Source organism: Sparus aurata, chromosome 9 (genome assembly GCF_900880675.1).
Source record: "Sparus aurata chromosome 9, fSpaAur1.1, whole genome shotgun sequence".
Taxonomy (NCBI): Eukaryota; Metazoa; Chordata; class Actinopteri; order Spariformes; family Sparidae; genus Sparus; species Sparus aurata.
The window spans coordinates 10711602-10731991 of NC_044195.1; the positions used below are offsets into that span (position 1 = coordinate 10711602).

At 42.4% G+C, this 20390-nt stretch overlaps 2 protein-coding genes across 3 annotated transcripts in view; one reads left to right on the forward strand and one right to left on the reverse strand.

Moving 5' to 3' along the window:
- Positions 1 to 1517: 1517 nt before the first annotated feature.
- eaf2 (ELL associated factor 2) lies at positions 1518 to 5414 on the reverse strand. The gene is made up of 6 exons (XM_030427224.1): positions 5196 to 5414; positions 4674 to 4768; positions 4278 to 4414; positions 3788 to 3960; positions 3374 to 3610; positions 1518 to 2993 (listed from the first exon to the last, which is right to left on the reverse strand). The coding sequence occupies exons 1-6, from the start codon at positions 5338 to 5340 to the stop codon at positions 2950 to 2952; spliced, it is 831 nt and encodes a 276-aa protein (XP_030283084.1). The 5' UTR covers positions 5341 to 5414; the 3' UTR covers positions 1518 to 2949.
- Positions 5415 to 10062: 4648 nt separating this feature from the next.
- arhgef49 (Rho guanine nucleotide exchange factor 49) overlaps positions 10063 to 20390 on the forward strand; it is a 67887-nt gene continuing 57559 nt past the window's right edge. For both annotated transcript variants that reach the window (XM_030428403.1, XM_030428406.1), the window contains exon 1: positions 10063 to 10350. The gene's annotated coding sequence lies outside the window, so the exon portion shown is untranslated. The remainder of the gene's footprint in view (positions 10351 to 20390) is intronic.

Here is a 20390-nt window from a genome sequence, read left to right on the forward strand (position 1 = left end):
CGAAACAATGCAAAAATAAATTCTGCATTTATAGTTCACAGTATCTTAATCAAGTCCTGATCTTTGGCTCTGCTGCTAAACCGAGTTCCTTCACCGGGGGCAGCAGTTAACAGTAGTCTGTCTGTCCGCCTGTCTACACACTGACCTGTGTGAAGTCATTCATTCCACACATTAAAGGTGCAATGTGAAGGAATTTTAGTTCAGAAAGTGCAGAGGTAACAGTTTTGATGTTATACCGGAGTTAGCATGCTTACCATCCTGCCCCAGACTAAATCTCCAGTGCAAACAGTGTGAACACCAACACTCCTCTGGCCCCCCGAGCTCCCAGTATGGACCGCTAGCTGCACAGCCAACTGAACTAGCTAGATGGTAGCGATTACTCTGGCGATATGCTGCCCCCTGTTGGCTTTAAGTATAAATTCAACAGGTGGCCAATTCATACACACTGCACCTTTATATATTATTTATAAAGCAGCAGCATTAAAAGGTTTCGACCTCTGTTCCGTGTTGTCAATGTTCTGTAGATTTAATTGATCCCAGGTGTGTTCTTTCATTAGCGTTGCCATTGGAGACCTACCTGTGCCTGTGTGCATCTGCCTCGTACTTCCTCTCTCAGATTCTACTCTGTGTCTCTGCCTGCCAGTGGGACATTTATAATCAAGCTTGTACCCTCTGGGGTTCTGTGCAGAGACACAACATGCCTTCTCTTACAGGTTACTGCGGTGACCAACCTTTTCAACGTCCATTTATTGGTACACTTCCTTCGGTCCTCTGGTGGACTCCCTGCTGTCTCACCATCAACAGCATTGGATCGCTCTGTGGTAATTGGTCCATGATGAAATGGTAAGTGACCTATAAAACGTGGGACATTTCAACAATGCTGCCTCAAACTGTGTCAAGCAGATGCATGTTTCGCCATTCTTATGCATTTTCATTTCACATTTCCTTAAGAATCTTGTCTTTACTTTTTAAAGAGTGGGTTAGTATTTCAGATGGGTTTTCTTATATTGAGTAAATGTTAGTGTGTTGTAACATGAGACTCAAGTTAACCACAAAGTGGCCCAAATGTCTTCAGAGATTTTGACTTCCCTTATTATTGCTGTTCCTCCTCCCCTCTCTCCTTCGTCGACACCTGAGCATTAGCATTGTGGGTGGCTGAAAAAATTGTATTGTATTCATTAAGATTGTGCTGAATGTGGAGAATTGTGTGTAGCGTTTTGAAAAAAGTGTGCGTTCTGAATAAAGTAGGACATGTGCTTGTATTTGATCAGAATTATTGTCTGTGACTTGTTTTGTTTTTTTGTCCACGAGTGAAAAAACGACAACTGAGGAAACAAGTTACATAAAAGGAAGGAACAGGACGTCCAGGATGTCCTGCTGTAATGAGGCAGAAGCAGATGGTAGTTTGGGAGAGTATAACAAAGACCTTCTATGCGATAGTTTGATGGTTGTTAAATAATATATCTACAGACCGTGGCACAAAAAAAAGCATAAATAATTAATGCAAAAACCTCATATAGAACTGTTAAAATCTTTATTTTCTACAAAGAAATTTCTCTCAAATAGTTTACAAATGATGCTCCAAGGCAACCTTTCTCCTTAAGGCTCAACAAATGACTTGACTGTGTCAGTCAGCTGGGATGATCAACACATGCTGGAACATAAACAGCAGCTTCCTGTCAGCAGTGACATGAGGGTGAAGGAGGACCCAGGGTGATAACAGAAGGCACATGAAGTTCTGTCAGACTGGCACTGCTGCGCTCTATCAATGGCTTGTTACGCACTACACTTCATACTAACTCTCACTTCCGATTGCTTGGCTAATAAAATATATATAAAATATATTAAGCAATTCATCGTTGGTCAAATATATTTTGAAATATAAATAATTAATTAGATTCAAGTATTGCAGGTTTAAAGCTACAAAGCATGACCCAAAGTGAGTCAACTCAACACTAGTGCACTACTCTGCCAGAAATCACACTCAGACTTCACAACATACAAGGCTTCAATCTTAAGGCTGCAATAATCTATATATTTATATTAACAATGAATACAATGAGTGGGTGGGATTTGAAAGGGGGGGGTGATCATCAGCTGCCTTTCTGACCTCTTGAAGCAGACACTGGACTTGAATTTCTCAGACACATAAATTAATGATAACGTTGATCTGGGACTTTTGGATGTGTAAATAACCAACTGCTTGATAGCACTTTTGCAATGTAACATTCCCAAAGACATACCGGACATAAATTATATCTTTCATATGTTTCACTTCCTGTAAAGTGACCAATACAACAAAACAAAAACAAAAAAAATGTCATTAATGCAGTTTTAAATTAAAATATTTCAGTAATCCAAAGCAAAAGCCCTGACAGCTCAAATAAACTAGAACTCTTTCAGACAAAAGCAGAAGACTCGTATCACTTTGGCTCATCCTAAAAAAATTACATGTCATTGTCTTCAATCAGAAACGGCTGCAGCTGAACTGAGGGAAAAAATAACGACATCTGAACTGAGGCACAACAGAAGTTCTGAATATTGCTAAACTGATCCGCAGGGACTCCAGTGGTGGTTTAAGACGACTGATTGGAGGGCAGAAAACCTCTATCTTTGCTACATGAACGCCACTGTCATTCTGCCTCTGATGTGATCGGTCGGTTGAACCACACGTGCATCCGGTGAGATGATAGTTTGTCATGATTTACTGCTTCCCTTACATGTGCCACATCACGTCTCTCTGAGCTAAGGCATCTCTTTAACGCCTACTCGTCACACAAAACATAAACATCACGAAGCAACAAATGTGACAGAAAATATGAAGCTTGTTGGCGCAGAAGCAACAAATGATATTTGTAGATATGTAGAGAAGACAGTCCCAGGTTAAAGGGAGCAGGTCTGTGCGCGGTTCCTCCTGGCGTCCACAGGTGTCAGACGTCCTCGTGTTGTTCAGTCACTCTCACTGCCTGATTCACTCAGCTGGAGGTCACTCTCTGCAACACAAGTACACTGGTTACATTCACCATGCAAGTCAACTGACTCCTGATTCCCGTGGTGCATCTTGACCTTCAGACAAGTTCACGACACAGCAACAGTGTTTCAGAGTTTGAAGATGAAATTGAAATAATTCTGTGGGACTTTTAGATGTTTTTTTCCATTGTTTTCCCCGACATCTGAATGAAAACTGCTGTTACTGCAGTAAGGTGCTGATAAAAGTGTGAGAAACATTGGATGAGTGTTGAGTCATTGGTCTTTCTGCTTTTGTAGTCTCAGCCGTTGCTGAGGAGCAGCTGGCTGGTTTCCACTTCTCTGTAAAGAAACAGAGAAGATAACCTACTTTCCATATTCAGATAAAACCGAGAGGGCTACTTACTGAGTGTGTTCATGAGACCTCCTCCACTCTCCTGGTGGCGACTGTTGGAGTTGCTGCTGGTGTTGATGATAGGCATGCTGTGATTGGCCAGGGCCGCGGGCGGCGCCGAGGTCCGCTCGTCCTCTGAGTCACTGCTGCTGGAGCTGTCGTCGCTGCTGGAGGACGAGGAGCTGTTGGAGTCTGAGGAGCTGTCGCCACTGCTCAGCTGGTCCATGACCCGCGCCTCTGCCATCAACTCTGTTCACAAACAGGCGTGGGACAAATATCCCCATTTGTGAGAACACATTCAATCAATTAAAATGGTTGAACAATAAACTTACCAGGCTAAACCATTCCTTCAGGTGATAACATTTGTTACAACCATCAACAAAAAGTCATTATTGTTGATAGACTCTGAGCATGACACCATGTTACCTCTCTCGATGTCATCCATGGGGGATGCTGGAGATGTCTTCTCTTTGGGAGGAGAGCTCTTGGAGCTGGCTGATGACTTGTTGCTGTTGCTGCTGCTGTTACTCTTCATCTGCTGGCTCAGGCGGCTGGTCTGTTGCTCCAGACGAGAGTGGATCTTGCTGCTGCCCTCAGCCCTATTAATGCACATGGTTTGGTGTTAATGTTTCTATTCAAATGTTGCAATATTGGAGTTAACAACTGAAATAGAACCGGCTGAGGTTTTTTTTTGACTCCGCTTATAAGTACTTATTTGTCTTTTCCACCTCATCCAAGTTATTTCACACTGTAATTTGGATTTATTTTTAACTTCTGCCATGTTAAGTCAGATTTTTATGCTTAATGTGCACTTTAAAAAGTAGTACATGGAACATCAATAGAAATCACAGATGGTAAAAATGTGTTGGAAGAAATCAAAAGAAGAACACTAGTCATATCATTTGTATGAACCCACCTGGTCTTCTTCACAGCTATGTTACTGTTGAGTTTTTCCAGTCTGTACTCTCCGGTGTCATGGTTCACGATGAGGATGCACTCCTTCATGTACGGCCTCTTGGATCCTTTGAAGACTGTCACTGGAGCACTTGAACCCTAAAAAACACAACACAGGTCAGGATCATTGTCAGGATTTCAGAAACACTTTGGTCATTTGTTTGAGTCCCCTTACCCCAGAGAGTTTTAAATAAATCCTATAATCATATATTATATATGACAATGTTAATATCTTAAGTTAATATAAAAAATAAATACATAATTACAGTATTTACCCTACAAAAAGTGTGAATACTACTCATCACTGATTTTTGAATAACAGACCTGTTTCTGTGGGACAGAAACTTCAGACACTGACCTCTAAATTGGGCAAAGTGATAGTGACTTGCTCTCCTTTGCCAACCTCAAGCTCCCCTTCACATGTTGTATCGATGGATGCTGGTTTGAAGTCGTCTGTGACAAAAGAAAAGAAAGAATTTAAAGAGGAAATATAGATATTATGTGCAATATTAACAACAGCAGCATTCAATATTATCCCAACATATCGACGGCTGGTCCCTCGGTGCTGCAGTTGTCTCCCGGTACCACCAGATGGTGCTGGTTAACAGGCTGACACAAGGCTAACATTAGCTAACATTTTGACAGCTGGAGCACCGATGCTTTCTAAAAGATAAGCGTTAACTAACATTAACTCACGAAGACGACAAAGAACACGAAGAACTGTAACCGTGTTAAAACGTGCCGACAGCAGGCGGATACAAACGGACTGACGAGGCAGCTAACCTGGCTACACGTCAGACGGCTGAGTTTTAGCCATGAAGCTAACTAGCATGCTACAGTTAGCTACTGTAAATCCAGACACACGGAGAGTTGCACTTACATCGCACTGTGTGGAAGGCACTTTTAGGGTGTTTCTCAAACGTCTCTCCTAACTTCAAGACGTGTTCCTGGTTGTCAAAGTTGGAATAAGCGGTCCCATTCATTCTGACAGTTTCATGTGCAGTAAACTTTCTGCTCTGTCTCATCCGATAACCATGTACGGAACAGCCCTCACCACCTCATTGGTAATGCTAAGTCCCGCCTCCTCTTCACTCTGATTGGACTCTCCGCTCGTCTGATTGATTCATCGTCTGTCAATCAAGATATCGTGACAGGGCAGCTTCAGGGCAAACGTCACATGGTTTCTGGGCTATAATCACTGTTGTATGACCTGCTGGCTGTTTGTATTATTGATCTATTGATACACACACACACACACACACACACACATATATATTTCGGTGCACAGATAAATCAAATTAAAATAAGATAAAATGTACAACATTTCTTAAATCATTTTAAGGAAAAATGTCTAATGTGAACAGGGAGATTGTTCCAGGCCTTGGCTGCATGACAACTAAATGATGATTTGCCATGTTTTGTTTTGACTCTTAGGACAACCAGTAGACTGGTCCCGGATGTCCTCGGGGTTCTGAATTGTTCATTAGGCAATAGCATGTCGGTGATGTATTTCAGGCCAGAGTCATGGAGTAATTGGAAGACAAGTAACAGGATTTTGAAGCCAATTCTCAGAGCAACTGTTTGCAAGTGTAAGGATTGTAGAACAAGTATAATATGGTAGAAATGTCTTAGTTTTTATCAGGACCCTGGCGGCGACATCCTGAATTAGTCGGTGTTGTTGTAGTGTGTTATCTGCGAGCCCTGTGAATAGACCAGCAAAATAATCTAATCAACTGGAAATAAGGGCGTGGGTTCGTTTTTCCAGATCATGCACGGACATTATTCCTCGGATTCTTGCTGTTTTTTTTAAGTGGTAGCACGCAGTTGAGGAGACAGATTTGATGTGACTGTTGAAGTTTAAGTCTGAGTTTAAGATAATACTAAGGTTTCTGACATGTCCACCACGGGTCACCTCAGCTCATCTTGAAGCTAAAAATAGATCAGAGAGTCAGATCAGGTTGCAAGATTATAGGTGGGCATGTCTTCTTTATTTTTTTCAGAAAGCGCGAGATGAACAGATCTTTGAAAGGGAAAAAGACAGGTGAAGTTTATCAAACAAACACTCCATTATAATCCAGATTATAGAGATGCCTTTATTGCTCTTGGTTAAATTTAGAGGCCCAGCTGATACTTGATTTTTGGTTGCCAACACCGATAACAGGAAGTGAAAACTGTGCATATTGATATGTGGGCCAATACACATTTTTGCAATGATCACTGAATGTGGTTATCAAACACTTGTTATGGAAGCAGGATATTTTACAGTTCAACAGTAAACTTTATTTACCAAAATCTAACCTACTTCAAGCATCATTTTCTGCCTTATAATCTCTACAAGGTAGTTTCGTGTCAGCTGAATATATCGATCAACCACGTGTTGTGCCTCTTGTGTGTAAGAGTGTGGCGGTGTGTTCAAAGTTCAACTTGAATTTGTAACTTGCGAGGAAAAGCAGTGAGAATTGTGAGGGTAAAACAACAACAAATTGTGACGAGTAAACCAGGGCGAACTGTGACAGGAAGGGAGCAGCATCACTGGTCTGAGCTGTAAACATAATAACTGAATTAGCTCGAGCAACTGAAACACAGCGCGGAGGTCCTGCAGGTCTGGCACTGAGGGACTAATGAAGTGCTGTAGTAACACTTACTGACTCCACGGGCTGCAGGCGCTATGAGCAGTGAAAATAATCTCTTTTCCTTTCTTTAAACTCTTAATGATTCCTAAGCCTTAAACTGCTGCCGTTAACAGGGCCATATGCTCCGCTGCCTTCAAACATTAAAGGATCAACATCTGAGACAAGTGGAATGTCCAGATTACAGGAGTGTGTTATCACCGCTCTGTTGCAGCGTGGTCCCCCCGTCCACTTGCAGCACATGACGATGTGGAGCCGCGTGTCTGCGCATGTGTGCAGGTGGAGGAAAAGTGGTTCTGTGGCAGAATGCAATAAATAAGAGAGAGTAAAGGGCAGTAATGTTGGGGGGCTCTGTGACCCTTTGACCTCTGGTTTAAAGCATAAGAATCAGAGTAAAGTTCATCAGCTGCCAGAAAATTCAGAGGCTCAGGATGAACAGAGATTAGGTCTTGATTGGGTCGTTTCACGGTCTTCCTGAATTCCTTTAATTGTTTTTCCATTACTTTTTAATTACAATCCTATTTAAGGATGCCAGTGTCGTGTTGAAATCCGACCAGTATAGATTGCAGCCGGACAGGAGTCCTGTTTCCCTGCATATGTATCCCCCGTGAAGAGAAACCAGCAGGGGTCCGTTTCCATGGCTGAGGGTAAACAGTGGCCGTCCTCTGGTGATATCAGTTACTGTGGTTGCCCCTGGACCTCGGGAGGCAAGGTTTACTGTTTCCAAGCAACTATCCACAAGTTCACAATACTGTGGCGGTAGAGCCACAATGGGTTCCCAGGTTGTGAGGGAGTAGCAGCGGTGAGAGACGACAGACTGCACAGAGACCATTCTCTGCCACTGTAGAAAGCTGCTCTACTGGGAGAACAATACACAGGATGAAATGAATACTGTGACAAACCTCCTTCAGACTGCACTTACAGTACGCAGTTTAAACACAAAGTTTAAACCTTTACTTCAGTTAATGGTATTTACAATGTTGTGATAATGTTTTTGTCTTTTTTTATTCTATCTGAAGTCCATTTGTGTATTGGTCGAGTCTCTACTTTAAACGTCAGCACCTTTTATTCATTACATGTTAACTATTGCATTTGCTGTGATTTTACACAAGGCAAACATTTATCTTTATTCCTGTTCACATCATTTTCATAATATGTTAAGAAGTTAAATCAAAATGTATCATCGGGTGCACCCAAATGATTTGCTGGAGCTCCTCAATGGAAAGTTAGGCACCCTGCTACAACAGTGTCTTAACATGCAGAATGTATATATATAACTTTTGTTTTTCAAAAGATTTTTTCACAGCTGTGCCTGCTGTCTGTGTATGTTAGACATGTTGAGCGTGTACTTTGTGGTGATGTTTTATCAGACTGTATCAAATCACAGTGTGTTTCTTATATACTATAATGAAGTCCAGTGTCACACCACAAATGTTAGTCTGAGACTTACAGAGTAGAATCAATGTTACTTATCATCATTACTGTTGTTATGTACAGGCCCTGATAAACAGTCAGTACACATTACAGTGGTTATATTTTCAGGCTCTTCTCAGTTCTTTTTATTTAAATCATCTATTTTCAGGGTGCTGTTGGATTTTATTTCTTATACCTCGCATGTCTCATGACTAACATTATTTGACTTGGCTGTATAACACTATATTTTCACAGTGCTATTTATGAAATACTCTATTAGGATGCTCTGGGGAGCCATTTTATTTATTCACTTATTTATTCATTTATATTGGTCACGCTGTAGTTAAAGGCGAGGAGCCAGCAGCTGCGAGTGCACACACACATCACGCTGAGTGACAGGGACTGGCCACCTCCATGGTCTGGGATCTCCGCCCTCTGAGTGCTGAGGGGGTCGAGCGGGGGGACATATGGGCTGAGTGCGCTCACAGCCAGCTTCTTTCATCTGAGCCAATCAGGAGCAGATACAGAGCGTTTATCGTATGGCTAGTGATGCCTTCACTTGCTGTCGTAAATATAACAGTTACAACAGGAGCAACTCTTGAACAGCAACTCACAAAGTATGGTTGGGCTGAAAATTGATTATGGGTCCCTAACAGTCACACACATAAAAAAAACATGTAAAAAGTTGAAAACTGTGCATGTTCGTACTCCTCTTTAAGCAAATATTCATTAATGCACATCACATAACTGCTGATCTGAACACCAAGTGCTACGTTTCTGAGCTTATTTCCTGCATGTCATTTTAAGTTATGCCTTTATGATTGTGCACATATTCTTATTAGACTATGTTGCATTTACTTTACATCTCAAATACACGATGAGCACCTTGTAGACCCCAAATAATATGTTTTACTGAGCATTTTTGCTTTTATAGAATCAAATTGTCATTTCACCTTGTTATATGCATGCAGAGGCAGCCCACAGCAGGCCTGAGCCTTTTGATTTTAAAAAAATAAGAATGCAGCTGAAAGATATTTTGGCATTGTCATGGCCACACATGACCAATGCATTACATTTAAGTTAAGTTTAGGACCCATTTAGAGACTTCATCTCCTGTTTTCTGGCCAATGTGCATTTGCGGTTTTGTTGATCAACTAGCCTACTTTACCAAACAAAAGTAGCACAAAGGTGCAATATGTAAGAAATTGCTACCTGTAGAATAATATTCAAAACAAACGGGGAAGCATCACTAGAGTAACCGCTAACTGCTTCTAAGTATGGCTGCCATTAGCCAGTTAGCTCAATTAGCTGTCCAGCTAGTGGTCCAGACTGGGAGCTCAGAGAACTGGGGGAGTGTTGGTGTTGGTGTACCACAACGAGCTCTGGCCCAGTTGCATGGAGGCTAGCTGGTTAGCATGCTAACTTCAGCAGATATCTCTTCAACATAATACGTCATAACGTCAAAACAGTCATCTCTTCACATTCTGTTGATGATTTCAATGAAATTGTTGTAATGTCTTCAACTACAATTCTCATACATTTCACCTTTAATACATATCGAATGACAAAAACATATTTTTGTGAATACATTTTCTGTATATGTTACTATTTAAATGATATATGTACTACAGTGTAATCATGGTATGGGTTGTAAAAACAAGACGTTGTTTATTTGAAACGGGGAGTGTTGAATGTACGAGCAGCACGTGAAAGCAGCACAGTTCCCAAGGAGAACCCCGCAAAGGAGCGAGGTCGTGAAGCCGGATCCTCCGGTAAAATCCCTCAAACCTGCCGGAGGGAAGGACGGAGAAGTCAATGACCGACCCACCAGAGTGTGGTTTTATATTAGGGTCCCGGTCTGACCCGGTCCGTCCCGGTCTGCAGGTCCCATCAGATCCCATCCTTCAGTGTGAGGAGCAGCGAGTGTTCAACCTGAGCCAGGCAGAAACAGGACGTCTCCTCTCTGATGGGACGGAGCTGAAACTACTCTGAGTGAGTCTCCTGCACATGAACCACTAACACACATGAGTAAATGAGTATATGTAGTTCTGTGGACTAAGAGACAGGAAGCGACGGTGATTGATGGAGCCGGATTTGTTGCTTCAGCAGTCATTGTTGCAGTGTTGTGTGTGGATTTGTGTTTAATGGTGATCCTCTGTGGTTTTACGCTGACCTTCGCGTGCTTAATGTTTCCAACCAATGAAAGCAGGCTTTATACCTGGGCTGCTCACACCCAGCCATCGCAGCATCGCCTCCCTTCACATCTCCGCACAGATCGTCCAAAGACTCGCATGTTTTCACTCTGCAACGTGTGGATCCACAAAATAAGCTTTACGTTCGCGCGGTCTAAATAACATCTCCCAATATCCCTGTTGTTCATCACAGAGGAATTTATTTATAATTCCTTTATTGTTAAATGCTTGCGAGCACCAAGTGAGTCTACAAAGTACTTATATTGTCTAATAATCACTCCAGTAACCTCAAAGATACTGAGATCTATTGGCCAGACCACTTATCGGCCTGGCCAATCATCGGTGCTGATAGTCAGCATTTTTCCTGATTATCAATACTGGTGTTTTTTGTGTCTGATTGTCGACAGAATGAACGTTTTTAAAACGCACTGTTCTGGCTCTTATGATACAGCATCTTCTCTTCGTCTGTAGTCCCCACTCAGGTCTCACTCAGCGTCCCGCCCACAGCACTGTCCTATTGGTTACATGACAGTCTATAAACACTGAACAATTTGTGTTTGCAAAGTAACTAGGGACTAACATTTTGTGGAGTGGAGAAATATGGAATAAATAAATATGAATATATATGGAAATATTCAAGTAAAGTACATCCACATTGTAAATAAATATAGTACTTTAATTTTAATGATTATTCTCCACTATTATACTAAGATATGTATTATTACTCCTTATGTTTATCAGTTCAAATTATAGCGAACAGGAGCTACAGTAGCTGACGTTAGTTTAGAATTGGAGTCCGCTAAAATAGACGAATGACTGTCTTCACAGCACAGAAATTCCACAGAGAACCTTTAGAAGACAGTATCTTGATTCTATTTTTCTTTTTTATTGACTAATCAAAGTATTGAAGCAGTCTTCATTGTTAGGTTGTGTAGTACAGTGGCGGTTCTAGACCAGTTTTAATAGGGGGGCCAGGTTGGGGCCGGCTTTTTTGTTAGGGGGCACATACAACCCGGGAAAAAAAGGCAAATCCCTCATTCAGACAAGGGATAAATGGGAATTCAAACAATGTTTACAATTTCAACAATTTTGATTGGGTCGTAAACTGCTGAGACACTTTATTTCCACCTTTCCCCTTCAGTACAAAATCAGCGCAAGAAATCTGTCATTGTATTATTGATGCAGACTCCCTGTCGGGGGGGCCACAGGGGGGTCCAGACTCAGAGTTACGGGGGCACTGGCCCCTGTTGGCCCCCCCCTAGAACCGCCCCTGAGTACAGAGCTCCGTCTGACTAAATAACTTAACGTCATTACCTGAATCAGAGGAGGGAAACAGCTGCCAGCTTGAACTGGCCTCACCTTTGGGAATTGTCTCAACAGCCTGGACACTGTCCTCACTGACACCCTCAGGACTGTCCCGTAGGACTGTCCTGTAGGACTGTGGTGTAGGATTGTCCCGTAGGACTGTCCTGTAGGACTGTGGTGTAGGATTATCCCGTAGGACTATCCTGTTGGACTGTCCTGTAGGACTGTGGTGACTGGAGCTCAGGAGGGGTTCTTTTGCTCGTGATGATTTATACCTCAGATGTAAGCATGTAAATCCCTGCAGCAACAGACAGAAGACTGCCATCACGCCATGCCTCTCCTCTGTGCTGCCATTCAGTAAATGAAACAGTGAGGAGGCAGTGGAGTTATTTATTCCACCCCGGAGTCCCTGCACTCTCTCAGATCCTCAGGGAGTCCTACAGTGCAGTGTTTTGGGGGCTGACTGGGCCTCAGCAGCAGGCAGGTGCATCTGAGCCGTGACTGGAAATGCCTCGAGCGTGATGGGAGCGCTGGCTGATGTCCAGACCACAATCAGATAATGTTAATGAAAACAGTAAAATAGTGTTGTTTGCACCGGCAGCAGTTTCTCAGTTTTCCAGGAATGGAGAAGCCTGTACAATGAAGGTCGGGCTCGCTGCATATGAATACTTGATGAAAACACACTCAGTATATTTTCCAACGTGGGGGTCACATGAGTGGAAAACACTTTGAATTCAGTCACGGTGCTCTCATGAAGGCGCTCCCCACACCACCCTGGAAACATTGTACTGCCGAGCTTCTATAATGTTTTGCACTTGTGGTTTTTCTGACTTATTGATTAGTTTTGCTCGTAAGCACCATCTGTGACCATCTTCACCGTTCTCTTCTTGAGTGTGGAGGAATTTCACCAAGGTCTTCTCTTGTGTCTCCGTTATCTTAATCCATTATCAGTGGAATTGATGTGTTCATGGACATGATATTCTCAGGGATATTTGGGAATCTGTAACGGCTAATACTGAAGTCATGTGCTTGGGATTGTTTCTGGAATTTGCAAGTTTGAACAACCTGGATGGGGTTACATCAGCTAGTCACAAATCCATTACTGTTATGTATTAAGTTGTAGTATTACGGTAGTATTAGCAGTACTAACTAGTTTATTAACTAGTGATGTGTTACGTTAATGACATATGTGTGTGATAGTTTTAGATAGAGCACCAACTAACAATTATGTTTAGGGGACATACAGAAATATCCAATAATCATGAAATAACACGAGCCTTTATATCATTTCAGTTTCTTACCGTTCTCTCTTCGTCACGGTAGGTGGAGGTTATGCATCCAATGCTGGTGGCCACTGGCCATTTAAGTAGTGACTCAATGAGTAATTCATCAAGATTGATTGTTCTTTTTGTACAGTTATGGTTACAGACTCTCTCCACCTCTCTGCACTTAAATCATTTGCCATAAAAGAGAGAAAACCCACAATAAACAAAGTCACAGATGAATTTGATTCGGCATTATTATTTTTTCGAATTCTCTCTAGATATAGCACTAATATCGTTATCCTGAATTAATTAGGCCACGATAATAGTGTAGTGAAAATCTAGTATCATGACAGCCTTTCTTATTTTTATCGCAGATAAATCTTCCGAGTATTATCAAGGTATAATCAAATGTTTGGTCCTCAAAAATGCTGATCACAATTTCCCGCAGCACAAAACGACTTCTTCTAACCGCTTCTTTTGTCCTGCCAACAGTCCAAAACCCAAAGACCCTTCAGTTACCATCCTAAATGAGAAAAAAAAGCAGCAAATTCATACATTTACGAATCTTAAACCGACAAATGTTTGACATGTTTGCCTGGGAAAATGGCTGAGATGGTTATTGATTATCAAAAGAATAGAATCGTGATGCAAAAACTGATCATTCCTACTCATACAAAATGTATACAACAGCACTGTCTGTCAAAGTTACCACGGTATGATTTTTCCACCACACCGTCAGCCCCAACTCTTTACCTCTGTGGCTGAACGTGACAGACAGGTATATACAGTATGTGGAGCCCAGTGAGCCTCCGTACTGAGCACTCTTATAGATTGACCTCCACTGTGTTTCTTTGTTGCTCCTATCTGAGCTCTACATGGACCTTATCAGTAGGCTGATGTGATAAAAGGTCAAGTGGACCACACACACACACACACAGCTGGAGGAGTCAATAACAGTAGATTTAATGAGGCAGGTCGATGTGTGAGGCTAAGCCAGCAGAAATGTGTGGCAGGGCCCCGGGGCCTCTAAGTCGTAATGTACTGGTGTAGTTTGTGAGCAGGCTCGGCTCGGCTGGACGGAGTATAATTACCATCCATTAACTTATTGGCTGAGATCAGGTATTTTTTAGTCCACTGACTTTCAATTACTTCAATCAAGTAATAGAAAGTCAAAGATTAACTAAGCGCCATTACTGTGCTCATTAAAGGATTCGGGTTATAAGGAGCTGTTTTTTGCACAGTGTACAAGTGGCCAGGAAATGATAGCACTTTATATGAGCACAGCGCGTCTGACACTGTCCAGCAAACACACAGATCATAAAACACACGGGGAGTAGAAACACTGCGTTGTTGGACTGAAGACGGAGCACAAACTGTCGGGGTGGAGCTTGTATTTTGAGTTAATAAACTGTAAGTCCAAGAAGTAATTGGTCATTCCAAGCAGCATGTAGTTAAAAAAGTGTTTTTGCTTTTAACAGCAGGCTAACAGGCTGTAATCTGTGATAACGCGTGCCATAAAACAGCAGGAGGAGACGAAGCTGCAGTGGCTGTTAGCAAGCAAGCTACTGCCACACAGGGTGCGGCTGTCAGGAGGAGGTCGGGGTGGCCTCGGGAGACCGGACGGTTCCTGCCCAATGTGAAATGTAAAGTCAATAATCTTTTCCTTAACTGTACCAAGTAGTTCCGGTGCCTTAACCTAAACGTCACACACAGACTCATGGAAGAGTACAGGTATGAGAGGCTGCGGAGCGGCTTGAGTAAGCCTCAATAATAGACGACCTGGGAATGTGTTGGATCAGTTGTTACCACGTGACTTATTGAACAGTAGGTGGCTAACTTTGGCCCCATAATCACAACTGGCCAAACCTCATCTGCTGAGGAAGACTATGACATTAACTAAGACTATAACTGGAGGGGAGGTCCAGGTTTTTTAGCTCTGTGTGGTTCCCTCCCCAGACAGCTTAACAAGCATTCACACCTGGGCTCACCTAGCCCTAGCAACCCACAGGTTGGGTCAACTACCCACGACGACTCTGAAACTCAGAGCAGGACACTCCACACTGAGTATAAAAGCCTGCAACTCCCCTCCAGTTAGTTAGAACTGAAGAAGCCTCTTGGATTAGAGGTGAAACGTCTTCAAGAAACTGAAACACACCCAGCTTCCTGTGATACAGCACTTAGAATACCGGCAGCGACAGCTGCAGCTGGTAAGGTTTTCAGTTTGTGAGGCTTGTGTGTGTGTGTGTGTGTGTGTGTGTCATCATGGTATTGTACCATGCTGGGTGTTCACTGTATATGCCTGGTGGTGGTGCAGTGGTTAGTGTGAATGGTCGGCTGTGTCAGCCCTGTGATAGACTGGACGAGATGTGTCCTCTCACCCAGAGTAAAGGGGGGATAGACTCCAGCCTCCGTGACCTTCTGCAGGATCAGCAGGTATAGATGATAGAAGGATGATTTCAACACTATATCACCAGCCCCATCATGTGACGTCTAACTATTTCCAGCAGTTGTTATGGCTCAAGTCTTCCGAGGATGCAAACTGGTCTCGGCTTGATTCAGTTTTACCTCACACTTCTGTGTTTTACAGCTCAAGCTGCAGCTTTTCGACATGCCGGGACATTTTTAGAGAGTACGGAGAAGATGAGTCTATAAAAAAACCTCTACTTTGCTGTTGACGTCTATCAAAAGGCACTCAGACCTCTTAGCCTTGATGGGAGAAATGCCACCTTGATTCAAAGGCTCAGCGGTTACGCATGCATCAGAACTGAGGTAATTCCGACAGGAAGAGACGTCTCGGATGTTCACTCATCGTGAGGATTATATTTTAAAGTCAAAAGCAATAAGCTGAGCAATGACGATGGGGAGCGTGTGTTTGATGCAGCCAATCAGCACTGACCCTCATACACTGAAGCCGTTGTTCCCGAGGACCTCCTTTGTTCTTGAATCCTGCTCCGAGGATAAACTGTAACACATCCCCTGGTGTCCCGTTAGAGCAACCGTCACAGCTGCATGAAGGCAGCATGACTGATGGAGTGTGTGAGTGTCCCATCACCCGTCCTATCCCTATTACCAACAAACACATTCAACAAAGGCCATTGTGGTGCGGGTGACAGTCAGGAGTCCCTATCCCAATTATGGACAACTGCTAATTACCAGCAGAGTAATTAAGAATCAGGCAGCTGTGGCAACGATAAACTGCCTGTGGGAGACACGGAGCTGCTGCTGGAGGTGAAACAGTTAATTGCGCCCTTTGACAAAATGTGGCTGCGGACAGTAAATATTGTTGAGAGAGAGAGAGAGAGAGCGATCCATCCCAGCTGAACGGGGGCCGGTCCAACAGAGCTGCCTGTTGTGTCTTCGCTGGGGAGAGCGAAGGCTGCAGTGAAAAGAAAACAGTTTGTAAGGCAGACTGAGAGCAGGAAGGTCACCTGATAAAATGCTAACACAAGCGCTGAGCGTCCATGCTCTGTCAGTCTGACGAGGCTGGGCTGAGAGATCGCTTCAACTGAACACACACACACACACATACACATCTCAGAGAGAGGCTGCTGCGAAGGACATGAATAGTGAATCCGAGCCTGCAAACAAAATACACATTCTGACCATGAGTCTCTCAGCCTTGATATTCCTCGCAGGATTGTTTGATATGCAGACAGAGACGCCAGAGATTAACAAGCTCCAGTCATTTCATATGCAGTTGATGTGATCAGTTTCTGACCACGATCCTGGGAATAAACATCACACCCTCAGCAACTCCACATTGTACTGGTGATAGTAAAAGGTGAAATGTGAAATATTCACTGTCGCCGTGATACCACACTAGAGCACCAGCGTGTCAGACCAAAAACAAACGTGCGTGTCGTTAATAAGAGTGAGAACACACACTGTTCATGAAACTCAACTCAAGCTGTAAAACCAGCAGAGGTGTCACCGGCACAGCCACCCTCTCCTTCAGTATTGGTTCAGATAATAAAAAATAAAAAAAAGACTCTGGTAAAAGTAGAAGTACTAATTCAACTTCTGTACTCCAGTAAAAGTAATAGAATACAGGCTCTGAAATGTACTTTAGAGGATCAAAGTGTGTGATGTGCACTGATTGAAATCAGTCTTGTGATGTTGGGAAGGCGGCGTGCAATGACGGCAAATGAAAACAATCCATAATTCCCTTCAAATACATTCATAGTGAAGTAACAAATCTGTTTTCAAGATGTGAGGAGGAGAGAGTTCAGTTATTTGTGTTCAGGTGTAGGGAAAGTCAAAAGAAATACTCAAGTAAAGTACTTATACCTGAAACAAATACAATACAAACTGAAAACCAAGCGGTGTTGAATCAATATTTAGAATATTTGTTAGAAAGTTTGTCATCAGGCTGCCATGTTGAATTTGGACACTTGGAGGTCGGAGAGGATCTCATGCAAAAACATAGTCAGTCATAGGGAGGGCAACGTCACTCTCTGTCCAGGACACCATCACTCCGCTATATCCTTACATAGCATATGGTTGTTTCCTGTTTTAGTACTGTTCATAATATTATATATTTAACCTGTATGTGAGATTTGACCACCTGTCAAAGTCCAGCAACTCCACACATAGTCGCTCACTGCTGCTAACCGGAGCAGTCGTAAGCTGTTAACGCTCAGTTTTCTGCTTCAGCCTCTCATTCTGTAGATGTCCATGTCACAGTGTAATGGATAAAGAGTAATGAAACCATTAGTGTTTACATTGATTCATCAAAAACCTCATCATCACTATACAGTGTTGTCGGCTGCCAAGCGCGCGGTCACACAGGGAGAGGAAGGTTAAGTGGTGATCCATTTCTAATCCGGGCCTAATGATTGGGTAAAGTGATGTTTCGCCCTGTGTTGTTGCTATTTGTGGCTGAGGAAAAAACTGAAACGATCCAGTTGTCTTTGCACCAGCAGCGCCAACAATAATACCACTTGGAAATGCCAGGGGGGGAAAGTTTCCTGTTGCGCCTTCAACTGTGCAGCTAGTAGCTGTATTAGCTGACTCTAGAGATACATGTTGTTAGAAAATACATGTTATTTTTCACATTCTGTCCATTATTTGAGTTTATTTTTTGTAAGCTTCAAACTATAATTTTTCATCGACAACGGGCTCTCTTCACACTGCTGTGTCTTCATCAGAGTCAGGGTGGACAAAGACACGCGGCAGCAATCACAGTCAACCAAGACTGCGAATGTATCAGTGTGTATTTTATCACATTTTGGTTCAGTTTGTCTTGAAAGGTATCAAATACATTCACTCCAGTACTGTTTGTGCAGGAGAGCGGTTATGAGTCACATTAGTAGAAGTTAGTAGAGAATTTCCCATTTCTGTTACTTCTATTAAGAGGTCAATATTGTACTTTTTTACTCTTAATGTATCTGTCAGCTTTACTATCATTATCATTATCATCTTCTAATAAGATCAAATTCATTGTTTTATGAAAATACCCAACATTATATTGAGTATCTAAAATTAGCTTCACCTTAACCATCTACATCAGTAGAATGCCGAAAGTACATGATGATGGAATGCATTTAATTAAAGGAGCATTCTGTAGTTTTATTGAAGAAAGAGAAAGATCTTCATTGGCTGATTATCTTTTTCTGCCCAAACAAAGTAAATAAACAATAAACTGAACGAACAAACTGACTTTAAAGGACAGCACAGTTTCACAGTGTTTTACTTTGTTTACATGTGGCGGACCCTGCCACCTTTCTAGCTTCAAACAGTGTTCTGGGACCTTATTGTCCTCTGAGAACAGCTTGTTTATTCACTGATAGATTTTTTTTTTTATTACCTCATTAATATTGTAAATATTACAATTCTGAGTTTGAATTTCTTCACCGTCTCTACACTGCTGTGTGAGTGGTGCACTGTACTTTGCGCAGCGTTTGATTGTCCAAAACCCAGTATGTAAGATGAGAAACCTGCCATTTTTAGTGTTGTACCTGCTCACAGCATCGGCTTCTCATGTCATTGTTCCCTGAGAGGTTTAACCTTCTCTAATGAGGCTTCATCCCATAATATTATTATCAGGATTAGCCTGCATAATCCATTTAAGTTTATTATTCTGTTCGTGTTAGCATAGAATAGCACAAAACCTGCAGCTGTGGGTCATAATCGGTGGCACAGAGGCAAATATAACTCACATTGTCTCATTTTTTTTCTCCATAAAAACCTCTCATGGTCTAAAAATGTGACTGGAGATGTTTCTGATTCTGACCTGATATGTTCTCCCCCTCACTACCTCCCTGATGAATCGACTGTCACCTGGGAACCCTGTACTTGTGCTCATCAGGTGACTGTGTGGCAGGTTTCTAGTAAATCAGACGAAAGATGGAGGGGCAGTCTTTGAAGTTAGCTGGGTGAACAGCAGCAGCACTTTCCTGTCAGTGCAGTCATTTTCTAAAAGCGGCAGCCTCGCTGATGGCCCGTGGCAGGTTAAAAGCTCCCTGAATGCGAGACCTCTCCACCCATCATGTGGTGTAACCATGAGTAAAGCTGCAGACAGGGCTCCAGCTGTGCTCCGTCCACATCCAGCCTCTTCTCTCTCCTTCGCTGACAACCATTCGTAACCTCACTCTCATTTTCTGCACCACTTTTCTCCTCTTCTTTACGCTACATGCTTTAATGTTCCAGTCTGTTCTACCTCTGGCCAAATGTCCATTTATTACTTTTTTCTTTCTTGCCTGTGGAAGAGAAAAGAAAAGAAAAAGAAAAAAAAAACCCATTAACACCGCTGTCACACTACTCATATTCAGGTTTTTTACAACAATAGTGATGCAGGGGCAGCACATGAAGAGGCAAGGATTCAAACAGAGTCTCTGCATGAATGATTAAGAGTTGTAACATTACTGAACTATTGTACAGATCAGGTCATTTGAATCAGGAATGTAAGATCAGCACCTCAGTAAAAATGGGAATCAAATATTTAGATCTGCAAAGATTTACCTATCATTTTGGTCAACTATGAAATTAATTTCTAGCTATTTTAATATCCAATTAACCTTTTTTTAAAGAAAGAAAAGAAAAGAAAGCTTCTTTACTCCTCCATGAGAGTAACCTGAGAACAGACATTTGATGACGGCACTGTGAGCTTTGGGAGACACTGATCGACATTTTTCCCTTTTCTCTGACATTTTATGGATCAAACAACTAATTGAGTAATTGAGTGAATGAACAACCGAATAAACGACGACATAGGTTATCGTCAGTTGCAGCCTGAAATGCACAGTTCTGCCTGTGTGCAGGCCATTTACAT